Here is a 23,825-nt window from a genome sequence, read left to right on the forward strand (position 1 = left end):
ATAAGTTGAAAAGGAGAAAAGGAGGCTGAGAGGGGACATGATAGCCCTCTTTAAGTGTTTGAAAGGTTGTCACTTGGAGGAGGGCAGGATGCTGTTTCTGTTGGCTGCAGAGGAGAGGACGCGCAGTAATAGGTTTAAACTTCAAGCACAACGCTATAGGCTAGATATCAGGCAAAAAAATTTCACAGTCTGTCAAGCGCTGACAAAACTCACAACCAAAACTTCCATAAGAAGAAAGCTTTAATTGGCAGTAGATCAGATCACTATAACGTTCAAAGTCAAATCCGATACCAGAACAGCAGGCACTTATCAATACTTTTCTCCCGCCCAAAACTTGAGCGTTCCCAAGGGAGCGGGGGAGCCCCTCACCCAGGTGCCATCCCAGGCTTCCTGCCAAGGTGTTGAAGTTATCACGGCCTTGGTCAGGCCGGCGCCTCAGGCTAGCTTATAAGCTGTTTACAGGAACTGGGCAACATTGTTTCACAGTAGGGGGAATATGCAGTGTGAGAATGCAAGGATCAAAGCAATGGGGAATCAAAGGAAAACTACCAGCAGGGGCTTTGGTTACATGGAAACGTTTTGGTTACATGGGAACGTCCCAGCAAAATCACAGCACAGACACAGCATACAAGATGGAGTCAGACAGGCTCACTGAATAGTAATCATGGCAGAGAGCAGGGACTGATCCTGACACAGTCAGAGTAGTTCAGCAGTGGAATAGGCTGCCTAAGGAGGTGGTGAGCTCCCCCTCACTGGCAGTCTTCAAGCCAAGGTTGGAGACACACTTTTCTTGGATGCTTTAGGATGCTTAGGGCTGATCCTGCACTGAGCAGGGGGTTGGACTAGATGGCCTCTATGACCCCTTCCCACTCTAGGATTCCAGGAGTCTAGTTCAGCAGTGGAATAAGCTGCCTAAGGAGGTGGTGAGCTCCCCCTCACTGGCAGTCTTCAAGCCAAGGTTGGATACACACTTTTCTTGGATGCTTTAGGATGCTTAGGGCTGATCCTGCACCGAGCAGGGGGTTGGACTAGATGGCCTGTATGGCCCCTTCCAACTCTATGATTCTATACATACATATGTAAAACACACTAGGCAGATTTAAGACACATCTAGTTTGCTGCTCCTCTGGGGAAAAGTCACAGCTTTTGGTGTTGCACAAGATACATCTACAGGAAAAGAGCCGGTTCGGAGCAAAACCTCTTCTGTCCTACGGTGATGATTTGGGGGTTTCTACGGCAGAAGAAGGACCCCGATACGAGGCCCCGAAGCTAGTCTCCAGCCGGCTCATCTTCCCATCCTTCTCTCTCTGTATGGAAGAAGTCCGGTGACAGAAAAGGGGGTCTTCTTAGATCCAGGTCTCACGGCCGAGATTCTCCACCCCCTGCCCCAGCCGACATGGTCTCTCTTTCTCGGATGAAGTGGTAGATCTCCTCCCTTTGGTCTCTCGGGAACTTCCCGGCCAGGTTCACCAGCCGGCTCTTCAGCTGCCTCTTCTCCCAAACGTGGCCTTCTGGGATTGCGTAGGCGGCCTGGTACGTCTCCAGCGCTTCCTGCTTCAGCCCCTTCTCCTGGAGGAGGAAGTCCCCCCAGTGCCGATAGATTGCCTGCTGGCAACGCTTGCTGGCCGTCGGGAGCCCTTCCAGCAGGTTCCGATAAAGCTCTTCTGCGTGACGGGGGTTCGTTTCCATGTACATCTCGCCCAGCTGCAGCCTGGAGAACACAGAGTAGGGGTCTCCCGCCACAGCCCTTTTGAAGCTCTCGGTGGCAGCCCTTTTGAAGTTCTCCTTCTTCCGCAGCGGGGCTATCTCCCCCTGCATCCGGTAGCAGACGCCCAGGTCGTGATGGAGAAGATGGTAGGAGGGAGCCAGGGCCACCGCCTGCTCCAAGATGGAAATGGCCCGTGGGAGGGAGGCAGGCATGTAGAACTTGGAGGCAAGTCTCAGGACTTCAGGGTTGAGGGTCTCGCGGACCGCCTCTTCGGCAAGGCTCCCTGCTCTCTGCTGGTCTCTGCCCTTCAGCAGCTGAGCCAAATACACTTTCACCTCCATATTTCGGGGCTCACGGCGGACGACGTCTCCCATCAGTTGCGTTGCCTCCACCCGATCGTCCTCACTCTTCGAGTGGGTCCAGCTAGCAAAGGCGGAGATCGCCAGACCGGCCTGGAATTCTGGGTTAGACTCGTCTCCTCTCAGGGCCTTTCGGAAGCACCTCTTGGCCTCCTCGCTGTTCCGGAAGCCCACGGCCAGGAAGGACCAGCCTTTGTGCGCGAAGCTTTCGGGGATCTGTGCCGCATATGGCTCCAGGCTGGCCAGGGACTCGCAGATCTGACGGACCCGGCCCAGGTAGAGCTCCACCTTCTCATAGTTGAACAAGTGGTAATAGACCCAGGCGTAGTTCCCGTAAGTCGTCAGGACCTGGCGGGAGAAGTCGTTCGGGTGGTCTCGTTGCTGGACTTCCTCTGCCTCCTGCAGGCTGTCCAGAGCTTCCTTGTAGTGACCTTGCAGGTGATACAGGTACGCCTTGGTGGCCAGGTAGATGCCCTGGTTACGGTATTCTGAATGCTCCACCTTGATGCTCAGTGTCTGCAGGATGTGCTCTGCGTCCACCGGGTCCTTGACCTCAAAGTCCCAGGTGAAAGGACACTGCAAGGCCTGGAGCTTCTCCCACAAGGGTTTGGAACTGCAAATAGAAAGAGGACAGGTGAATCTGGTAGGTCGGCTTGCCAGCTCTGGGCTCGGAAAGTCTTCTTTGGGTATCAGCCGATCAATCGAACGCCTTTAATGGCTATCTTTAAGACCACCAGGGCTGAATTCTGGGTGTGAGCTTTTGTGTGCATGCCCGTTTCTCCAGGTAAGATGAGGTGTGCATGCACACGTAAGCTTATTCACATCTCATGGACTGTGCGTGCACTCCAGAACTTAGACCCAGAACTCAACTGCATTGATCTGGAAGCTGCCCCTGGACTCAAACCTTGGCTCTTTTTCTTCTTTGAGTTAGCATTTTGGTTCCCTCACACTCCCAGGGGGAGCACCTCCCCTCCCCCATGGGATACTGCCAGAAGGGTAGTGAAGCTAGTCTGTAGCAGCTCAAGAAAACAGGAGATCCGGTGGCACAAACTGGTGGGTGACCCACTTTCAGCAGATGAAGGACCGCTTCAGCCATCAGGCAAAAAAGTATCTTAACCGAAAGCCACGGACAACACAAAGGTGTGAGTGTTGTGTCTGTGTGTGTGTGAATTTTGAAGGTTCCCCCGGACTTGTGTTTGGTTAACTACGGGGTGGCCAAAGTGTAGCTCTCTGGATGTCCATGGACTACAATTCCCATGATCCCCTGCCAGCATGTGCTGGTGTGGCTCTCCAGATGTCTATGGACTACAATTCCCATGATCCCCTGCCAGCATGTGCTGGTGTTGCTCTCCAGATGTCCAAGGACTACAATTCCCATGATCCCCTGCCAGCATGTGCTGGTGTGGCTCTCCAGATGTATATGGACTACAATTCCCATGATCCCCTGCCAGCACATACTGGCAGGGGCTCATGGGAATTGTAGTCTATGGACATCTGGAGAGCCACAATTTGTCCACCTCTGTCTCAGGATTCTTTTCCTGCCTCCTGGGACAGACAAAAAAGCAGGAAAGGGTCAGGACAGGGTTGCCAACCTCCAGGTAGGGAGCTGTGCTGAGCTGGAAACGGTGGGATATAAATTTAATACATAAATAAATGCAGAGAAAGTAACCTGCCAGTGGCTGCAGCCGGCAAATGAGCAGATAAACTGCCAGACAGACTATGAGGTTGAAGAAGAAACTACTTGAATTCTGGTTGATGCAGGACACCTACACATGGACTGGTCAAAATACATGTTTTCACAATTTTCCTCAGTGGCTTTACTACAATATAAAAATGTGACCGTGGCCAGAATAATCCAGTGGAATAAAAATTGCATCCATGAACATAGCATACAAAACTTACTTATAAGGGATAAGGAAAGAAGAAGAAGAAGAGTTGGTTCTTAGATGCCGCTTTTCCCTACCCGAAGGAGGCTCAAAGCGGCTTACAGTCACCGTCCCTTTCCTCTCCCCACAACAGACACCCTGTGAGGGAGGGGAGGCTGAGAGGGCCCTGATATTCCTGCTCAGTCAGAATAGCTTTATCAGTGCTAAGGGGATCCAGCTGGCTGCATGTGCAGGGAGTGCATAATTGAACCCGGCTCGCCGTCCGCACTCTTAACCGCTACACCAAACTGGCTCTAAATAGGAATGCGGCGAGCCCGCTCCCAGGGCCGGCAGAAGCCTCTGGCTCACTGCCAGGGGGTGGGGGCGGCCGCCGCCCTTCTGCTGGCCTGGGAGCGGCTTCGCTGCCTCACAGAAGCGGCGGCCCTGTGCCCGGGGCCGCCAAAACACCCCAGTCGCGGCCAGGTGGCCCCGCCACCCCATCCCCCGGGGAAGCCTTCGTCCTGCAAAGGCTTCCCAGGGGACGGGGGAGGGGGACGGGGGGCTAGCGCCCATTTTATTCCTTGATAAAATGGGCTTTAATTCTAGTCATAGACCTCCTGGGCCATCTAGTCCAACCCCATCTAGTCAAGGGACCTCCTGGGCCATCTAGTCCAACCCCCTGAACTATGCAGGACAATCAGAACCCTCGCTCCTCCACTGTGTCCTGCCATCCCTCTGAACCTTCCCAGAATCAGCCTCTCCGTCAGATGGCTCTCCAGCCTCTGCTTAAAAATCTCCAAAGAGGGAGAACCCTCCACCTCCCGAGGAAGCCTGTTCCACTGAGAGACCCGCTCTGACTGGCAGGCAGCGCTGCAGTCCAGAGGTTTACAGGCTGCAACGCAGGGCGTGTGCTGATAGGGGCCCATGGGCGTTGATGGCCATAGTCATCTGGAGAGCCGCTCTGCTGGCATCCCGCGCCAGGCGTCACCCTCCCAGTCTCCATGAGTCTCCCCACTGAAGCTTAGCCCTATAGCTGCCAAGGCCCCCTCCCCAGCTCTTTGGCCTCTTTGGCTGGAGGCCTCCCGCCGTCCCCTGGAGGTTGGCAACCCAGCCTCCCCTTCCCGGGACGCCCGAGGGTGCACCCACCTCATCGTGCTCCGGCGGGCTGCTCTGCGGGCGCGTCTGCGGTGGGCTGCCTCCGGCCGCTGCTCCCTTTCCTCGCTCTCCGGGCGGGCGGGCGAGCTGAGCGGCTGGTTTCGTTTCCGGCCGCGGCCCCTTTCGGTTTCCGCGGAGTTTCGCTTTCCATTCCCAACAAGCGCCAAGAGGCAGCGGGGCTCTTCGCCAGCGGCTGCCTCTAGATGTCGAAGGAGCCGCAATGGGGTGAGTAGGGGGCCGTGGCTGGACGGACCCCCGGGCGGTGGGGCGGGAGGGGGTCTCAAGCGACAGGGGGCGGCACGCAGGTAAGGAAGGGAGAGGCCATTGCCGGACGCAAAGGAGGCCAGGTGTCTGTCCTCTCTCCACCGGCGTCGTTTCTCCTGCACCTCTGCGGTTGCCAACTCAAGGGAGGGACATGCCAGTAGATTTGGGAAGGAGTCATGCACGCGCGTGCTGCTACCTGGCGGGTCCCGGTGGTAGCAAGGGATGCCAACCTCCAGGGAGATCTCCTGGAATGACTCCTGATGGATAATGGCAGCTCTGAAGGAAATTAGATGGCAGGGGTAGCCAAGCTGTGGGTCTCCAGATGCCCATGGACTACAGTTCCCATGAGCAAGTGCTGGCAGGGGCTCATGGGAATTGTAGTCCATGGGCATCTGGAGACCCACAGCTTGCCCACCCCTGCTCTATGGCCTATCCCCAAGCCTTGCCCTCCCCAGGCTCTACCCCCAAATTTCCAGGTATTTCTCAGTGTGGAGTCCTCAGCTTTTCTGCGGAAGGTGCAGTTTGGAGAGGGGAGTGACCCTGGCTGGGCATAATGCCACAGAAGCTGCCCTTCAGAGCATTGATTTCTTCTCTAGGGGAACTGGTCTCCTTCATCTGGAGAGGAGTTTACAAATCCCGGAGAATCCCACTTGCCACCTGGAGGTTGGCAACCCTACCTTTAATGACATTCATGGCATGCAGAGTATTGCAACTGGGGCAGGAGAAGTTGCATCTGACCAGGTTCCCCCTTCTGCCCTCCTTTGTTCACGCCAACAGAAACCCTGTGAGGGAGGGGAGGCTGAGAGAACCCTGAGATTACTGGAGAAGAAGAAGAAGAAGAGTTGGTTCTTAGATGCCGCTTTTCTCTACCTGAAGGAGGCTCAAAGCGGCTTCCAGTCGCCTTCCCTTTCCTCTCCCCACCAGACGCCCTGTCAGTGGGGTAGATTGCCTTTGAAGGCCTTCTTCCAATGAGGCTGTTTTCCCCAGGGGAATTGGTCCTGGTTTTCTGGAGATCAAAAGCCAACCTAGATGATCTGCGGCCACCACCTGGAGGTCAGCAACCCTATTGTAAGTGCTGGTTTAAAGGTAAAGGTGTCCCCTGTGCAAGCACCAAGTCATGTCTGACCCTTGGGGTGACGCCCTCTAGCGTTTTCATGGCAGACTCAATACGGGGTGGTTTGCCAGTGCCTTCCCCAGTCATTACCGTTTACCCCCCAGCAAGCTGGGTACTCATTTTACCGACCTCGGAAGGATGGAAGGCTGAGTCAACCTTGAGCCGGCTGCTGGGATTGAACTCCCAGCCTCATGGGCAAAGCTTTCAGATGGATGCCTTACCACTCTGCGCCACAAGAGGCTCTTGCTGGTTTACTCAGAAGTAACTCCTATTGGGTAAAGTGAAATTGAGAAAATACACATGCCCGGGTTGAATAAATGTTAGCTCAGTCCAGAGCATGAAAAGGCAGCCAGAATTGATTGGGGGGGGGGGGCGGGAGAAATCCCACTTCTCCAGAATCCCCCCTGGCCCAAGACATTCTTCCCTTGGAAACAACCCTCCCAGAGCTAATGAGTACATAAGATGGCTTTGCTGGATCAGACTAATGAAGGTCCCTCCAGTCCAGCCTCCCGTCTCACCCAGGGGCCAGCCAGTTCCTCTGCAGGGCCAGCCACAGGCCAGAGAGGCTGAGGCCTTCCCCTGAGAAGACCCTCAGAAGAGCCCTGCTGGGTCAGGCCAAGGAGGGTCCCTCCAGTCCAGCCTCCCGTCTCACAGAAGGGCCAGCCAGTTCCTCTGCAGGGCCAGCCACAGGGCAGAGAGGCCGAGGCCTTCCCCTGAGAAGACCCTCAGAAGAGCCCTGCTGGGTCAGGCCAGGGAGGGTCCCTCCAGTCCAGCCTCCCGTCTCACCAGGGGCCAGCCACAGGGCAGAGAGGCCAAGGCCTTCCCCTGAGAAGACCCTCAGAAGAGCCCTGCTGGGTCAGGTCAGGGAGGGTCCATTCAGTCCAGCCTCCCGTCTCACCCAGGGGCCAGCCAGTTCCTCTGCTGGGCCAGACACAGGGCAGAGAGGCCGAGGCCTTCCCCTGAGAAGACCCTCAGAAGAGCCCTGCTGAGTCAGACAAGGGAGGGTCCATTCAGTCCAGCCTCCACTCTCACCCAGGGACCAGCCAGTTCCTCTGCAGGGCCAGCCACAGGGCAGAGAGGCCGAGGCCTTCCCCTGAGAAGACCCTCAGAAGAGCCCTGCTGGGTCAGGCCAGGGAGGGTCTCTCCAGTCCAGCCTCCCGTCTCACCCAGGGGCCAGCCAGTTCCTCTGCAGGGAAAGCCACAGGGCAGAGAGGCCGAGGCCTTCTCCTGAGAAGACCCTCAGAAGAGCCCTGCTGGGTCAGGCCAGGGAGGGTCCATTCAGTCCAGCCTCCACTCTCACCCAGGGACCAGCCAGTTCCTCTGCAGGGCCAGCCACAGGGCAGAGAGGCCGAGGCATTCCCCTGAGAAGAGCCTCAGAAGAGCCCTGCTGGGTCAGGCCAGGGAGGGTCTCTCCAGTCCAGCCTCCCGTCCCACCCAGGGGCCAGCCAGTTCCTCTGCAGGGAAAGCCACAGGGAAGAGAGGCCGAGGCCTTCCCCTGAGAAGACCCTCAGAAGAGCCCTGCTGGGTCAGGCCAGAGTGGGTCTTTCCAGTCCAGCCTCCCGTCTCACCCAGGGGCCAGCCAGTTCCTCTGCAGGGAAAGCCACAGGGCAGAGAGGCCGAGGCCTTCCCGTGAGAAGACCCTCAGAAGAGCCCTGCTGGGTCAGGCCAGGGAGGGTCCCTCCAGTCCAGCCTCCCATCTCACCCAGGGGCCAGCCAGTTCCTCTGCAGGGCCAGCCACAGGGCAGAGAGGCCGAGGCCTTCCCCTGAGAAGACCCTCAGAAGAGCCCTGCTGGGTCAGGCCAGGGAGGGTCCCTCCAGTCCAGCCTCCCGTCTCACCCTGGGGCCAGCCAGTCCCTCTGTAGGGCTAGCAACAGGACAGAGAGGGCAAGGCCTTCCCCTGAGAAGACCCTCAGAAGAGCCCTGCTAGGTCAGACCAGGGAGGGTCCCTCCAGTCCAGCCTCCCATCTCACCCAGGGGCCAGCCAGTTCCTCTGCAGGGCCAGCCACAGGGCAGGGAGGCCGAGGCCTTCCCCTGAGAAGACCCTCAGAAGAGCCCTGCTGGGTCAGGCCAGGGAGGGTCCCTCCAGTCCAGCCTCCCGTCTCCCCCAGGGGCCAGCCAGTCCCTCTGCAGGGCCAGCCACAGGGCAGGGAGGCCGAGGCTTTCCCCTGAGAAGACCCTCAGAAGAGCCCTGCTGGGTCAGGCCAGGGAGGGTCCCTCTAGTCCAGCCTCCCGTCTCCCCCAGGGGCCAGCCAGTCCCTCTGCAGGGCCAGCCACAGGGCAGGGAGGCCGAGGCTTTCCCCTGAGAAGACCCTCAGAAGAGCCCTGCTGGGTCAGGCCAGGGAGGGTCCCTCCAGTCCAGCCTCCCGTCTCACCCAGGGGCCAGCCAGTTCCTCTGCAGGGCCAGCCACAGGGCAGGGAGGCCGAGGCCTTCCCCTGAGAAGACCCTCAGAAGAGCCCTGCTGGGTCAGGCCAGGGAGGGTCCCTCCAGTCCAGCCTCCCGTCTCACCCAGGGGCCAGCCAGTTCCTCTGCAGGGCCAGCCATAGGGCAGAGAGGTCGAGGCCTTCCCCTGAGAAGACCCTCAGAAGAGCCCTGCTGGGTCAGGCCAGGGAGGGTCCCTCCAGTCCAGCCTCCCGTCTCACCCAGGGGCCAGCCAGTTCCTCTGCAGGGCCAGCCACAGGGCAGAGAGGCCGAGGCCTTCCCCTGAGAAGACCCTCAGAAGAGCCCTGCTGGGTCAGGCCAGGGAGGGTCCCTCCAGTCCAGCCTCCCATCTCACCCAGGGGCCAGCCAGTCCCTCTGCAGGGCCAGCCACAGGGCAGGGAGGCCGAGGCTTTCCCCTGAGAAGACCCTCAGAAGAGCCCTGCTGGGTCAGGCCAGGGAGGGTCCCTCTAGTCCAGCCTCCCGTCTCCCCCAGGGGCCAGCCAGTCCCTCTGCAGGGCCAGCCACAGGGCAGGGAGGCCGAGGCTTTCCCCTGAGAAGACCCTCAGAAGAGCCCTGCTGGGTCAGGCCAGGGAGGGTCCCTCCAGTCCAGCCTCCCGTCTCACCCAGGGGCCAGCCAGTCCCTCTGCAGGGCCAGCCACAGGGCAGGGAGGCCGAGGCCTTCCCCTGAGAAGACCCTCAGAAGAGCCCTGCTGGGTCAGGCCAGGGAGGGTCCCTCCAGTCCAGCCTCCCGTCTCACCCAGGGGCCAGCCAGTTCCTCTGCAGGGCCAGCCATAGGGCAGAGAGGTCGAGGCCTTCCCCTGAGAAGACCCTCAGAAGAGCCCTGCTGGGTCAGGCCAGGGAGGGTCCCTCCAGTCCAGCCTCCCGTCTCACCCAGGGGCCAGCCAGTTCCTCTGCAGGGCCAGCCACAGGGCAGAGAGGCCGAGGCCTTCCCCTAAGAAGACCCTCAGAAGAGCCCTGCTGGGTCAGGCCAGGGAGGGCCCCTCCAGTCCAGCCTCCCGTCTCACCCAGGGGCCAGCCAGTTCCTCTGCAGGGCCAGCCACAGGGCAGAGAGGCCAAGGCCTTCCCCTGAGAAGACCCTCAGAAGAGCCCTGCTGGGTCAGGCCAGGGAAGGTCCCTCCAGTCCAGCCTCCCGTCTCAATCTACTTTGCAAAAACTAACTCAAAGGAGTTGTGCAAAGGCCACGAGTTCTGTTTCCACAGAAGAGGAAAGATGGCTTCATGTTGCACCCCTTGATGAGTACCTGCAAAGGGGAGGACCCTCCATTCCCTGCTTTCCAGCACAGGTAATAACCTTCTGAGCACTTTTTCCGCCAACCATTCCAAGAAAAGTGCTGGCCCTATGAGGCGTGAAAACGACCATTCTGGAAGGCCTCCCGCTGCGATTGCTCTGTGGACCTTTGGGTGTGCCGTCTGGGTCCTTATGTCTGTCTTTCTTCTCTCACAGCACCAAACCTTTGTGGGAGAAACTCAAGACCCTCCAGTGTCATTTCAACTGGTGCCTTGAGATGAAGGATGAGATGGACGTCGGCCACATCCTGCAAACAGTGGCGCTCAAAGTGGAGCACACAGCCTATGGCAACCGCGGTGTCTACCTGGCCATGAGAGGGTACCTGCAGCAGCTGCAAGGGAGCTACCTGGAGGCTCTGGCCAGTCTCCGAGAAGCAGAAGAGGTGCTCCGACAAGACCACCTGGCCACCTTCTCCCGCCAGGTCTTGCTGATTTATGGGAATTACGCTTGGATCTATTACCGCTTGGTCAACTACGAGAAGGTGGAGCTCTACCTGGGCCGGATTCGTCAGATCTGCCAGTCCCTGTCCAGCCCGGAGCCGTACTCGGTGGAGATCCCGGAGATCCATGCACAGAAAGGGTGGTCCCTCTTGGCCATCGGCTTCCGGAACGGGGAAGAGGCCTCTGAGTGTTTCCGTATGGCCCTCCAGGAAGACCCTACCAACCGGGACATCCAGGCCGGTCTGGCGATGTCTGTCTTTGCTTCCTGGACTCACTCCTGGACGTTTCACCGTTGGCTAAAGGCCAAAAGCTTGCTGGAAGAGGTTCTCTGCAGCCAGCCCCAAAACGACGAGGTCAAAGTGCACTTGGCCAGTCTGCTAAAGTCCAAACACTGGGAGAGATCCATGGCTCTCACTATGGAAGTTGTCCGGGACAGCCTCAGCCCCGAAGAGCTGCGGAATGCCGCCAGGGTCTGTAGGAAGACCGTCCTCCCTCAAGCCATTGCCCTCTTGCAGAAAGCGATTGCCCTGGCTCCGGGCTACTACCTCCTGCACTATGACCTCGGCCTCTGCTACAAGATCCAGCTGGAAGGAGCGGCTCCGGAGGAGAGAGACGGGATCCGGGCCGCCGCTATCGAGAGCTTCCAGCGATCCAGTGGAAGTGGATCCTCGGTCTGTGTTTGCCAGGCTGCAGCTGGCTCAGCTGCACGGCGAGAAGACCCCGCATTACGCGGCGGAGATGCTGCAGAACCTGTGGGAGGAACTGCCGACGGCCAGCAAGCGATGCCAGCAGGCCATCTACCTGGGCTGGGGGGACTTCCTCCTCCACAGGAAGGGGCGGAGGGAGGAGGCGCTGATGATGTACCAGGCCGGCCTTTTGGTCCTTGGTAGCCATGCCAACGAGTGGCACCTGCTGAGGGGGAGGCTGGCGAAGCTGGCCGAGGAGTTCGAGGAAGACTCGGAGATGGACCGAGCCGAGGCGGTCTTGGCAACTCTCCGGCTGAGTTTCAGAAGTGTTCGTTAAACCAGCATTTGTTTTCTGACCCTGCTCACTTGCATTGCCTTTCAATAAATTGGTACTCTTCTTTAAATAAATTTCACGACTATTTTTACTAGACTATTCTCTTTTTTTTGTGGACGCTTGCCCTGGAAACCCACAGACAGATGATGCTGACCTTGATGGACAGCGGGTCTGATGATGAGGATGAGGATGATGATGATGATATTTACTAGAAACAAAGCCCATTGCAAGTTGGAATGCAATGAGCGCTCAGATGGGCTTTGAAGGGGGCGGGGCAGGCGAGAAGAGCCCGCGAGATTGGCCCCCAGGCCCTGGACTGACCTTCGGAGGGGCCAATTGGGAGCTGCTTCATGGCCCTTTCGAGTTTTATCCTGGCCCCGCCCCTTTCTCCTCCCACTCAGGCCTTACTCTTTTATTCTTACCGCTCCCATGGAGCAGTTTACAGATTGCCCACCAATCTCAGCTAAGCTGGCTCGTGACGGGTTACAAGATTTAAAAAAACAATACAATCCCCTAAAAACCCATTGTTATTGTTGTTAGGTGTGAAGTCGTGTCCGACCCATCGCGACCCCATGGACAGTGATCCTCCAGGCCTTCCTGTCCTTTACCATTCCCCGGAGTCCATTTAAGTTTGCACCGATGGCTTCGGTGACTCCATCCAGCCACCTCATTCTCTGTTGTCCCCTTCTTCTTTTGCCCTCGATCGCTCCCAGCATTAGGCTCTTCTCCAGGGAGTCCTTCCTTCTCATGAGGTGGCCAAAGTATTTGAGTTTCATCTTCAGGATCTGGCCTTCTAAGGAGCAGTCAGGGCTGATCTCCTCTAGGACTGACCGGTTTGTTCGCCTTGCAGTCCAAGGGACTCGCAAGAGGAGTTGTCCAGTCTGTAAGGGCATGGGGTTGAATGTGTGTGTTGTGTGGGAGGTTGTGGTGGTGTAGTGGTAAATGAGGGCATGGGTGTGGAGAGATGGGTGTCAAGTACCTGTGGTGTGGAATGTTCGCTGAGTGTGGGAGAGGACTGAGCTTTGGGAATTGTGGCATAGTGGTTACAGATGAGCTTTCCAGAGCCATGTCCTCAGATATGTGAAGGGAAAATCAGACTGGAGACTCTTCTTAGGGGAAGATTACATGGCAACCAGTTCCTCCCAGTTCTGCGTCATTTCCCTTCTTGTGTGAATTAGGCCACAGACACCGAAATCCCCTCTGCCCTAATACACATGGGGTAGTCACAGTACACAGGTGTCCACCCTGTTCATTCTTCTCCATGTTTTCACTGTTGATAAAATGTTATGTGCCCACATGCTTCTTTCATGATTGTTCCTTAGAAGAAGAACGGATTTTTGCACCCTGTTGTTTACTACCCAAAGGAGTCCAAAAGCGGTTCACAAACACCTTTTCCATTCATCTCCCCACAATACTCAACCTGTGAGGGATGTGGGGCTGTGAGAGTTCTGAGAGAACTGGGAATGGGCTGCAGTGACCCAGTGGGCCTCAGGTGTCTCAAAGCATTGTCCAATCGTCTTCCCTTCCTCTCCCTCTCACTATTACAGTTTCAGGCTGTAAGTATTTATTTAGATCTTTCCAGACTCACAGGACTGATTCTGGCCTGCCTGTCTGCACCCCAGAATACAAACAGTTGCCAGTAAGGGCTGACCATAGCCCAGGAGGGACACACCTGCACCACTCCCGACCAACTGCAGGCAACAATGGCTCCTTTGAAGGCTGGACTCTGAGGCATTGTACGATTTTGAAGTCCCACCTCCAAACCTCCAGGAATATTTCCAACCCAGGGGTAGCTAACCTCCAGGGGGGGCCTGGAGAGCTCTTGGAATTACAGCTCACCTGCAGAGTATAAAGATCAGCTCCCCAGGCAGAAAAGGCTACTTGGACAGGGTTGTGGTAGAGAAGAAACATTTAAGGCCTCCCACACAGGTTGTTGTTGTTGAATTGAAAGACTTGAGGCCTACTGCACAGGGTTGTTGTGCAGATGAAACAGGAGACAAAAGAGCCAGTTTCTTCTGCAGAATAACGCTGTGCAGTGGCCTCAAATCTGCAGAGAGTTGCAAAGAAAAAAGACACATGGCTTGGCTGTGTCTAACCCCCGGCCAGAGCAGTATTTTAAGTGAGAAGGGGCTTTTCTGTGGCCTCCCTGTCAGGCAAGTGTTTGGCAGAAGGGGAAAGTTCCCCGCCCTCAAAAGGAAGGCCCTCAGGCTCCCCTGCGTTGCTCTAGGAAAGGCCTCCCTCCCCTCAGTCAGGGGCTGTCAGAAGCCCCTTCGCAGCAGGGCTGAAGGGAGGGGGGAGGGGGAGCACTCTGCAGCCTCCGGCCAGCTCTGTCAGGGTTCTGAGGCCATTTGCAGTTGGACATGAGAGTTAGGACAGCCTTGTGGTGAAAAGGGCTGGCGCAGCCTCTGTTCTCATCCCCCTCGGCAGCCCTGCTGACCTCCTCTCCCTTTGGTGGTCAGGAGCAGACTGGCAGCCATTTCTCCAGATTGCCCCTGGCTGGATGGAATTTTGGTCTGGCCTGGTGAGGGGCCAATCGGAAGGCACTTTGCGCCTTCCGATTGGCCCCTCCGCTTGTCAGTCCAGGGCCATGGGACCAATTGTTGCCCTTCCCCATCACGGACTGAGCCCACCCCAACACTCCTTACTGTTTTATTAAGAGGGAAAAGATTCCGGTGGGAGTCAAGGGCAGAATGGCAGAAGGCCAGCCCCAAAGAAAGTGCGAGAAGCCAAATGTGTTTATTGCAAACAGAACATCTTTCATGCGCTACAAACATCCAAAATGGGATGTGGCATCCCAACAGATCTCCACATTCCCCAGAAGATGGACCAGAGGGAGGAGTCCGGATTTCCAGGCCCCGCGACTTCTGCATCCCAGAGCTTCGCCCCCCCCCACAGCCCGTTCAGCCCGTCTCTCTCCAGTACAAGGTCTCCCACCTCCTCTCAACACTCCACTCTGTCACTAGGGATGGCCACAAGCCGGTTCATGAGTCAAAACTCATCATGAACTTAGCTCGGTTAATGGCCCCCGAACTGATGTTCAGGGAAGGTGTCCAAAATATCTTTACTTCCCTCACTCTTTCTTCTTCCATAATTCCATTTTAAAAGCTGCTTGTAGAGCTTTGAAAGTTCTTTACCATCCTGTTCTAGTATTTCTTTATGGAATCTAGATTTTTTTTTTGCATTAAAGCCCTTACTTTGTGCATATTAAACAATTCAAAACTATGTTCAAAGAATCATAGAATCATAGAGTTGGAAGTGGCCAAATTTTAAACAATCTGCCCATTTTTCTCTCTTTCCGAGGTCCGTGCCATTTAAACCCGCCAGCTCAGCTCATCCGCTGTCAGGCTTAAATGGCTGCCAGCCATTTAACATTGTCTGTTTCACTCCTCGCCCTCCAAGAGGCGGAAAGAGAAACAAACTGCTGAAGTGTGGGTTTCGGTTTGGGTTCACGTCGAACCGAACCGGAATTGTCCGGTTTGTGCCCATATCTAAGTCCCCCTTAGTGGATGCAGTAAAGTCTGGCATTGGGGGAAACTCCTCGAAAGAGGCCCAGAGGATGGCAAGTCCCAGGTGCCAGGCCTCCCTCATCAGTCAAGGCCAGGGGTAGTCAAACTGCGGCCCTCCAGATGTCCATGGACTACAATTCCCAGGAGCCCCTGCCAGCTGGCAGGGGCTCCTGGGAATTGTAGTCCATGGACATCTGGAGGGCCGCAGTTTGACTACCCCTGGTCAAGACGCACAGTAAGACAGGCTCCTCATCCCCACAGACCCTCAAGGGGCTCTGGAAGAAGTCACGGGCTTCTCACCGCCTTCCCTGCAAGCAGCACTCTGGGATGGAGAAGGCAGCCACAGCAGCAAAGCAAGCAAGCAGGCAAGGAGGCGCCAAGATCTTTGGCCAGCCTCTGGAGGCACCTCTGGACTAACAGCCGACTGCAATGGGTCAGTTCAAGGCAATGCAACGTGACCAAATCCAAACTGCACAGGAAGAAGCAAGATGCTGGTTACATCTGGGTGACCAAAGTGGGGAGATGCTCCCTCCAAAGACTCCTCTCCTCCTCCTGGCTCCTGATTGGTCGTCACTTGACAGGCGTCGCTTACTTCTAACATTCGGTTCAAAGCCGAAGAACCTCTTGGCCTGCCAGGTCCCTCGCGGAGTCTTCCTCGGCCATCTTGGCCACCCTCCCTCTCAGCAGCAGCCGTTTCTTTGGGCAACCCCCGAGGATTGCAGCGCCGGCCTGGTACGCCTCCAGCCCCTCCCGCCTCCGCCCCTTCCCACGGAGGAGGAAGTCCCCCCAGTGCAGGTAGAGGGCCTGCTGGCTTCGCTTGCCGGTCGTGGGCAGCTCCTCCAGCAGGTTCCGGTAGATCTCTTCCGCGTAAAGTGGGCTCTTTTCAGTGTAGATTTTCGCCAGCGCCAGCTTGGGAAACACAGACAGAGGATCCGCTTCCACGGCCCGCTGGAAACTCTCGATAGCGGCTTCCCGGATCGCTCCTCTCTCCTCCGGAGCGGCTCTCTCCAGCTGGCCCGAGTAGCAGTTGCCAAGATCGTAGTGCAGGAGGTGGTATCCGGGGTCCAGGGCAATCGCTTGCTGGAGGAGGCTGATGGTTCTGGAAAGGCAGTGGGGCTTGTGCAGCTGGGCCATGTTTCTGAGGACCTCGGGGCCGAGCGGGCCCTGGGAGACGTCTTCCACCAGCCCCCTGGCTCTCGGGAGGTCAGTGCTCTGCAGCAGGATGGCCAAATACACTTTGGCATCGCAGTTCTGGGGCTGGCGACGGAGGGTGTCTTCCATCAGCCTCGTGGCCTCTTTCCAGAGGTCGCTTCTCCGCGAAAGAGTCCAGCAGGCAAAGGTGGAGATGGCCAAACCGGCCTGGAAGTCCTTGTTGGACTCGTCTCCTTGGATGGCCGTCTGGAAGCACTTCCGGGCCTCTTCCCCATTCTGGAAGCCCAGGACTAGAAAGGACCAGCCTCTCTGCGCGTGGGTCTCGGGGCGCTGCACCGAGTACGGCTCAGAGCTGGACAAGGCCTGGCAGATCTCTTGAATGCGGCCCAGGTAGAGCTCCGTCATGCTGTAGTTGGCCAAGAGGTAATAAACCCAGGCGAAGTTGCCATAGATCAGCAGGGCATGGCAAGGGAAGCTGGCCTGGTCGTCCTCCATCAGCGCATCTTCTGCATCCCAGAGGTCACGCAGAGCCTCTTGGTAGGATCCTTGCAGGTGATGCATGTATGCTTTCATGGCGATGTACGTGCTCCGAGTACGGTACGCGGTGTATTCCACCAGGAGAGCCAGCGTCTTCAGGACGTGGGCCACATCCACCGGATCCTTCTCTTTTGGGCACCAGGTGAAGTGGCACTGCAGGGCACAGAGCTTCTCCCTTAAGGGTTTGGGGCTGCAGAAAAACAGAGGCTGAGTGAAAGGGAGAGGGAGCAGCATTTCTTGGTAGCTAGACGGGCCCTGCCTGGGAAGGTGGCCAAATGCCGTGTGGGCCCTGGAGAGGACCCGGGTTGATCCCTGAGCTCCGACTGTTGGAACCCGCAAGATCTGAAGTGGGCACAATTGAGCAGAACACAAAGGGTGCCCTGCAGGGGGCCTCAGAGGAGATGTGTAATTAGCATAGTTAGATCAAGGAATTCCAGATTTTTTTTTCACATTATCTCCTCCTGTGTCCTGATTGGCTCATTTCCCTTCCTTCCTGCTTGCCTCCAGAACAGCAGTTGAACATAATTATTATTGAACATAATTATGCAGGGCCAGCCACAGGGCGGAGAGGCCAAGGCCTCCCCCTGAGAAGACCCTCAGAAGAGCCCTGCTGGGTCAGGCCAGGGAGGATCCCTCCAGTCCAGCCTCCCGTCTCACCCAGGGGCCAGCCAGTTCCTCTGCAGGGCCAGCCACAGGGCAGAGAGGCCGAGGCCTTCCCCTGAGAAGACCCTCAGAAGAGCCCTGCTGGGTCAGGCCAGGGAGGTCCCTCCAGTCCAGCCTCCCGTCTCACCCAGGGGCCAGCCAGTTCCTCTGCAGGGCCAGCCACAGGGCAGAGAGGGCGAGGCCTTCCCCTGAGATGACCCTCAGAAGAGCCCTGCTGGGTCAGGCCAGGGAGGGTCCCTCCAGTCCAGCCTCCCGTCTCACCCAGGGGCCAGCCAGTTCCTCTGCAGGGCCAGCCACAGGGCAGAGAGGCCAAGGCCTTCCCCTGAGAAGACCCTCAGAAGAGCCCTGCTGGGTCAGGCCAGGGAGGGTCCCTCCAGTCCAGCCTCCCGTCTCACCCAGGGGGCAGCCAGTTCCTCTGCAGGGCCAGCCACAGGGCAGAGAGGCCGAGGCCTTCCCCTGAGAAGACCCTCAAAAGAGCCCTGTTGGTCAGGCCAGGGAGGGTCCCTCCAGTCCAGCCTCCCGTCTCTCCCAGGGGCCAGCCAGTTCCTCTGCAGGGCCAGCCACAGGGCAGAGAGGCGAGGCCTTCCCCTGAGAAGACCCTCAGAAGAGCCCTGCTGGGTCAGGCCAGGGAGGGTCCCTCCAGTCCAGCCTCCCACCTCACCCAGGGGCCAGCCAGTTCCTCTGCAGGGCCAGCCACAGGGCAGAGAGGCCGAGGCCTTCCCCTGAGAAGACCCTCAGAAGAGCCCTGCTGGGTCAGGCCAGGGAGGTCCCTCCAGTCCAGCCTCCCGTCTCACCCAGGGGCCAGCCAGTTCCTCTGCAGGGCCAGCCACAGGGCAGAGAGGGCGAGGCCTTCCCCTGAGATGACCCTCAGAAGAGCCCTGCTGGGTCAGGCCAGGGAGGGTCCCTCCAGTCCAGCCTCCCGTCTCACCCAGGGGCCAGCCAGTTCCTCTGCAGGGCCAGCCACAGGGCAGAGAGGCCGAGGCCTTCCCCTGAGAAGACCCTCAAAAGAGCCCTGTTGGTCAGGCCAGGGAGGGTCCCTCCAGTCCAGCCTCCCGTCTCTCCCAGGGGCCAGCCAGTTCCTCTGCAGGGCCAGCCACAGGGCAGAGAGGCGAGGCCTTCTCCTGAGAAGACCCTCAGAAGAGCCCTGCTGGGTCAGGCCAGGGAGGGTCCCTCCAGTCCAGCCTCCCACCTCACCCAGGGGCCAGCCAGTTCCTCTGCAGGGCCAGCCACAGGGCAGAGAGGCCGAGGCCTTCCCCTGAGAAGACCCTCAGAAGAGCCCTGCTGGGTCAGGCCAGGGAGGTCCCTCCAGTCCAGCCTCCCGTCTCACCCAGGGGCCAGCCAGTTCCTCTGCAGGGCCAGCCACAGGGCAGAGAGGGCGAGGCCTTCCCCTGAGAAGACCCTCAGAAGAGCCCTGCTGGGTCAGGCCAGGGAGGGTCCCTCCAGTCCAGCCTCCCGTCTCACCCAGGGGCCAGCCAGTTCCTCTGCAGGTCCAGCCACAGGGCAGGGAGGCCAAGGCCTTCCCCTGAGAAGACCCTCAGAAGAGCCCTGCTGGGTCAGGCCAGGGAGGGTCCCTCCAGTCCAGCCTCCCGTCTCACCCAGGGGCCAGCCAGTTCCTCTGCAGGGCCAGCCACAGGGCAGGGAGGCCGAGGCCTTCCCCTGAGAAGACCCTCAGAAGAGCCCTGCTGGATCAGGCCAGGGAGGGTCCCTCCAGTCCAGCCTCCCGTCCCACCCAGGAGCCAGCCAGTTCCTCTGCAGGGCCAGCCACAGGGCAGAGAGGCCGAGGCCTTTCCCTGAGAAGACCCTCAGAAGAGCCCTGCTGGGTCAGGCCAGGGAGGGTCCCTCCAGTCCAGCCTCCCGTCTCACCCAGGGACCAGCCAGTTCCTCTGTAGGGCCAGCCACAGGGCAGGGAGGCCGAGGCCTTCCCCTGAGAAGACCCTCAGAAGAGCCCTGCTGGGTCAGGCCAGGGAGGGTCCCTCCAGTCCAGCCTCCCGTCCCACCCAGGGGCCAGCCAGTTCCTCTGCAGGGCCAGCCACAGGGCAGAGAGGCCGAGGCCTTCCCCTGAGAAGACCCTCAGAAGAGCCCTGCTGGGTCAGGCCAGGGAGAGTCCCTCCAGTCCAGCCTCCCGTCCCACCCAGGGGCCAGCCAGTTCCTCTGCAGGGCCAGCCACAGGGCAGGGAGGCCGAGGCCTTCCCCTGAGAAGACCCTCAGAAGAGCCCTGCTGGGTCAGGCCAGGGAGGGTCCCTCCAGTCCAGCCTCCCGTCTCACCCAGGGGCCAGCCAGTTCCTCTGCAGGGCCAGCCACAGGGCAGAGAGGCCGAGGCCTTCCCCTGAGAAGACCCTCAGAAGAGCCCTGCTGGGTCAGGCCAGGTTGGGTCCCTCCAGTCCAGCCTCCCATCTCACCCAGGGGCCAGCCAGTTCCTCTGCAGGGCCAGCCACAGGGCAGAGAGGGCGAGGCCTTCCCCCGATAAGACCCTCAGAAGAGCCCTGCTGGGTCAGGCCAGGGAGGGTCCCTCCAGTCCAGCCTCCCGTCTCACCCAGGGGCCAGCCAGTTCCTCTGCAGGGCCAGCCACAGGGCAGAGAGGCCGAGGCCTTCCCCTGAGAAGACCCTCAGAAGAGCCCTGCTGGGTCAGGCCAGGGAGGGTCCCTCCAGTCCAGCCTCCCGTCTCACCCAGGGGCCAGCCAGTTCCTCTGCAGGGCCAGCCACAGGGCAGAGAGGCCGAGGCCTTCCCCTGAGAAGACCCTCAGAAGAGCCCTGCGGGGTCAGGCCAGGGACGGTCCCTCCAGTCCAGCCTCCCGTCTCACCCAGGGGCCAGCCAGTTCCTCTGCAGGTCCAGCCACAGGGCAGAGAGGCCGAGGCCTTCCCCTGAGAAGACCCTCAGAAGAGCCCTGCGGGGTCAGGCCAGGGAGGGTCCCTCCAGTCCAGCCTCCCGTCTCTCCCAGGGGCCAGCCAGTCCCTCTGCAGGGCCAGCCACAGGGCAGGGAGGCCGAGGCCTTCCCCTGAGAAGACCCTCAGAAGATCCCTGCTGGGTCAGGCCTTCCGTATCTCCCCCTTCAAAATGTTTCTCTAATCCTTTGCTTTATCCTCCGACAGCAAATCTCACAATTTAATCGCTCTCTTCACTGGAGGCCCTTGCATTTCAATCTTTTTGGGCAAAGGGAGAAAAATTCTCCTGAGTCTCCCCCACCCCGTGCCTTGTTTTATAACCCCCTCGAAGTCATCTATTTTCCATGTGGAATATAGAATATGAAGAGTGTCCTGCAGGGGGCGCTGGAGGAGATGTGCATTTAGCATAGTTGGGAGAGGCACTTCCCTTCCAATTATCCTGATTGGCTCCACAGGACAGTCCTCCCTGCTTGCCTCCCGAACAGCAGTTGAGCAGATAGAATGACTGCGGATGACACAACAAAATCAAGACTCCAGTAGCACCTTTAAGACCAACAAAGATTGATTCAATGGCGTGAGCTTTCGAGTGAGCTCCCGCCTTGAATCAATCTTTGTTGGTCTTAAAGGTGCTACCAGACTCTGATTTCGTTGTGCTAATTCAGAGCAACACACTTGAATCTACTCTTGCAAATGACTGTGAGATCCGTTCGTGAGGTCTTTCCTCTTTCTATGCATAGTTGTTTCTCTTCACAAACTATTTTCTTGTTTGAAGCAGCCCCTTTTTGCAAACTGAAACTCCGCCCATCATGTCCCACCTTTGCGCCAGGTGTCCTGCTTACCTGGCATTGTGAGGGAGCCCCGCCAGGAATTCGAGCCGGGGGCATTGCTCAGGGGAGCAGCGCTCTCCTCCTGGACCCTCCCCAGAATTCAGAGAAGGGGGGCGTGGATTGGCCCCTGCTCTCGCTGCGGCCATTCTGCTTTCTCTCCAGGGCCTCTTCCAGAAGGACTGGCCGGCTCCCTGCTCTGGCCACTCTGAGCGGTCCGCTATCAGGTCCCTCTACTCCAGCTAGCAGCCCCCACCCCTGCCTTTCATCTCTCATGAAGCAGGAAAGGGAAAGTGAAACTCAGATAAGTTTCTGCCCTCCCTCTCCCTCGTAGCAAAGACCAAGCCGATTCAAAAGGCTTGCAGCTTCCCCGAAGTTGCATTTCTCCCCTTGCAGGAGCCTTGTCAACACCAGCTAGGAAGCGGACGAGCCGGGAAGGGGAGGGAGCTGCTGGAACCGCTGGATGCAGGCGGAGAAAGCAGAGGAGAGAAGCAGGAGAGGAGAAATCCACCATCTCTGGGATCTGGGTACGGAAACTGTGGCTCTCCAGATGTCCATGGACTACAATTCCCATGAGCCCCTGCCAGCTCGTGCTGGCAGGGGCTCATGGGAATTGTCGTCCATGGACATCTGGAGAGCCACAGTTTAGCCTTCCCTTGGTCCAAAGAGTATCTTTCAACTCCTTGTTTCAGGGCGGTGCTATCTAGGAGGGAATTCATCTGGGGCCCTTCTGGTCTTCGAAGCCGGTGCACAGAGCACCCACTGGGAGACATCCTGGCCACCCAAAAGAGGAAAGAGGTGGACCTGGGGTGGGGTAGGATGGCAGGCTCCACCCCCAAACCCCCCAGGGCAGATGGCCATGTCCTTACAGGGTCTAGCACCCCTTAAGGTACACCTGGGGCTTCTTGATGGTCCTGGGTGTCCTGAATGGGGGGGAGTTTCATTAGTTTGTCATATTTTTTTAACAAGGGTTAAACATGTATGGGGTGATGTGGCCATATATGGTCATCTTGACCCATCCGTCCCCCTCCCAAAATGGCCACTGATGGGGCTGGAGGGGGTGGGGAGGGGCGCTGGATGGACCTGTCCACAGCTGTGTTTCCCAATCACATTTTGCAGGATTGCACCACTCCTGTGGTTTCTCAAGGCTCGAAGGATGTTTCAGGGGTGTCTCAACGGTACAGAAGTGGAGAAAGGCTGAGGTACACACAGGAAGCCGCCTTCTACTGAATCGGGCCCTTGGTCCTTCAGAGTCAGCGGCTCCTGGGGGCCTCGGATGGAGGTTTCCCCCGTCACCTGCGTGCCAAGCAAAGGCTCTACCCCTGAACCCTCCCAGGGACAGGTGGGGGTCAGCTATGGTGGAACCCTTCGCAAATAGGAGAAAGGTTCAGAGGAGAGTGACTAGGAGGATCAGGGGCCTGGGGACCGAGCCCTAGGAGGAATGGTTGAGGGATTTGGGAATGATCAGCCTGGAGAGGGACAGGGTGGCTCTCTTGAAGTAACTGAAAGGTTGCCCCTTGGAGGAGGGCAGAGAGAGAGAGAGAGAGAGAGAGATTTTGTGACCAAGACCCGCCCCTCTGCACAATTATGCAATGCAACCTTGACTTAGTGTTGCATGATTTATTTTGGCTTCACGGTTCCAGCTTTTGGCTCTCCTCGGACCTCCTCTCGACACAGAAGGAAGCCGTTTCCACATTGTCCTCCTCCTCCATCCCGAGGACCACAGTCACATTTCCCAAAGAGACGGGGGAATTCCTTCCGCAGGAATCCCTTCCACCCTCGCTGACGTGGCTCGGCTTCCTTCTCTCTGCAGAAAAAGGGCGCGGGCTCTTTGGCGATGGCCCTCCGGCCCTCCGGGGCCAACGCTTCCCAGTCCCGGTTCAGGGGGTGCCGTGGACGATGGGCGGGCAGGCCTCGGGCAGGATGCAGTGAGCATCATGTTCCACCAGCCCTGCGGGGCACTGGCATCCGGGCACGCAGGGCTTGTAGCAGTGGGAGTCCAGCACCCCCAGGGGCACAGCGTGGTTGAAGCAGGTCTTGGGGCAGGGCGGTCCGCATTCGTCAAAGACGTAGCCCCTGTCTTGGGGGCAGCCCACGGCTGAGAGGGGAGAGAGAAAGAGAGAGGGGCACAGAGTGAGAGGGGGGAGGCAGAGGAGACGGGGAGACTGGGGCGACTCTTTCTGAGGCCCAGACAAGGTGTGCTCGTGGGAACCTGGGAATGGGCCTCTGGAGGCATTTTGGGAGGGGGGGGGCTGAGGTGTTAAACCTGCCAGTGTTAAATCCCTGGCTTTGAAGGAAGCCAGGACCACTGGGGATTCAAATCAGCTCTTCATCAGGAGCTCAGCCTGATGGGACAAGAGCCAAAACTGAACCGAGAAACCCCGGGAAAAACAAGTTATATACAATCGTGAACAACGGATCTTCCCACCAGTACGCGCCACTGGTCCCCTTTGGCTTAAACTGGCTGGGTCCTGAGACAGGGACCCAGCAGCACATTGGCCAGTTACATGGCCAGCGCTGACCCTCCCTCGGACCTCACGCTCGATCCTGGGCAGAACCGCTAACAGAACCACAAGCAAAACAGATGTGTGTTCAGGGTCTAGACCAG

General features: G+C 58.2%; 4 protein-coding genes across 5 annotated transcripts in view; 1 reads left to right on the top strand and 3 right to left on the bottom strand.

Annotated features, from left to right (window-relative positions):
* Window positions 1–222: 222 nt before the first annotated feature.
* Window positions 223–5,208, bottom strand: LOC143838702 (antiviral innate immune response effector IFIT1-like). The gene is made up of 2 exons (XM_077340463.1): window positions 5,079–5,208; window positions 223–2,680 (listed from the first exon to the last, which is right to left on the bottom strand). Exons 1-2 carry the CDS (start codon window positions 5,081–5,083, stop codon window positions 1,360–1,362), a joined length of 1,326 nt encoding a protein of 441 aa, XP_077196578.1. The 5' UTR covers window positions 5,084–5,208; the 3' UTR covers window positions 223–1,359.
* Window positions 5,164–11,729, top strand: LOC143838703 (interferon-induced protein with tetratricopeptide repeats 5-like). The gene is given in 3 exon segments (XM_077340465.1): window positions 5,164–5,312; window positions 10,349–11,285; window positions 11,287–11,729. Coding segments are annotated over 3 exon segments (1,311 nt in total). The 5' UTR covers window positions 5,164–5,307; the 3' UTR covers window positions 11,656–11,729.
* A 3,592-nt stretch (window positions 11,730–15,321) lies between these two features.
* On the bottom strand, window positions 15,322–21,485 carry LOC143838701 (interferon-induced protein with tetratricopeptide repeats 5-like). Its single transcript, XM_077340462.1, has 2 exons — window positions 21,233–21,485; window positions 15,322–17,037 (listed from the first exon to the last, which is right to left on the bottom strand). The coding sequence occupies exons 1-2, from the start codon at window positions 21,364–21,366 to the stop codon at window positions 15,765–15,767; spliced, it is 1,407 nt and encodes a 468-aa protein (XP_077196577.1). The 5' UTR covers window positions 21,367–21,485; the 3' UTR covers window positions 15,322–15,764.
* Window positions 21,486–22,822: 1,337 nt separating this feature from the next.
* KCP (kielin cysteine rich BMP regulator) overlaps window positions 22,823–23,825 on the bottom strand; it is a 67,334-nt gene continuing 66,331 nt past the window's right edge. The window contains exon 50 of one of the 2 annotated variants that reach the window (XM_077340440.1): window positions 22,823–23,315. In XM_077340440.1, coding sequence (XP_077196555.1) covers window positions 22,944–23,315 — 372 coding nt within the window. In that variant the 3' untranslated portion in view covers window positions 22,823–22,943. The remainder of the gene's footprint in view (window positions 23,316–23,825) is intronic. The other variant, XM_077340439.1, reaches the window with a different exon arrangement.

The sequence above is a fragment of the Paroedura picta genome, chromosome 5 (assembly GCF_049243985.1).
Source record: "Paroedura picta isolate Pp20150507F chromosome 5, Ppicta_v3.0, whole genome shotgun sequence".
NCBI lineage: Eukaryota > Metazoa > Chordata > Lepidosauria > Squamata > Gekkonidae > Paroedura > Paroedura picta.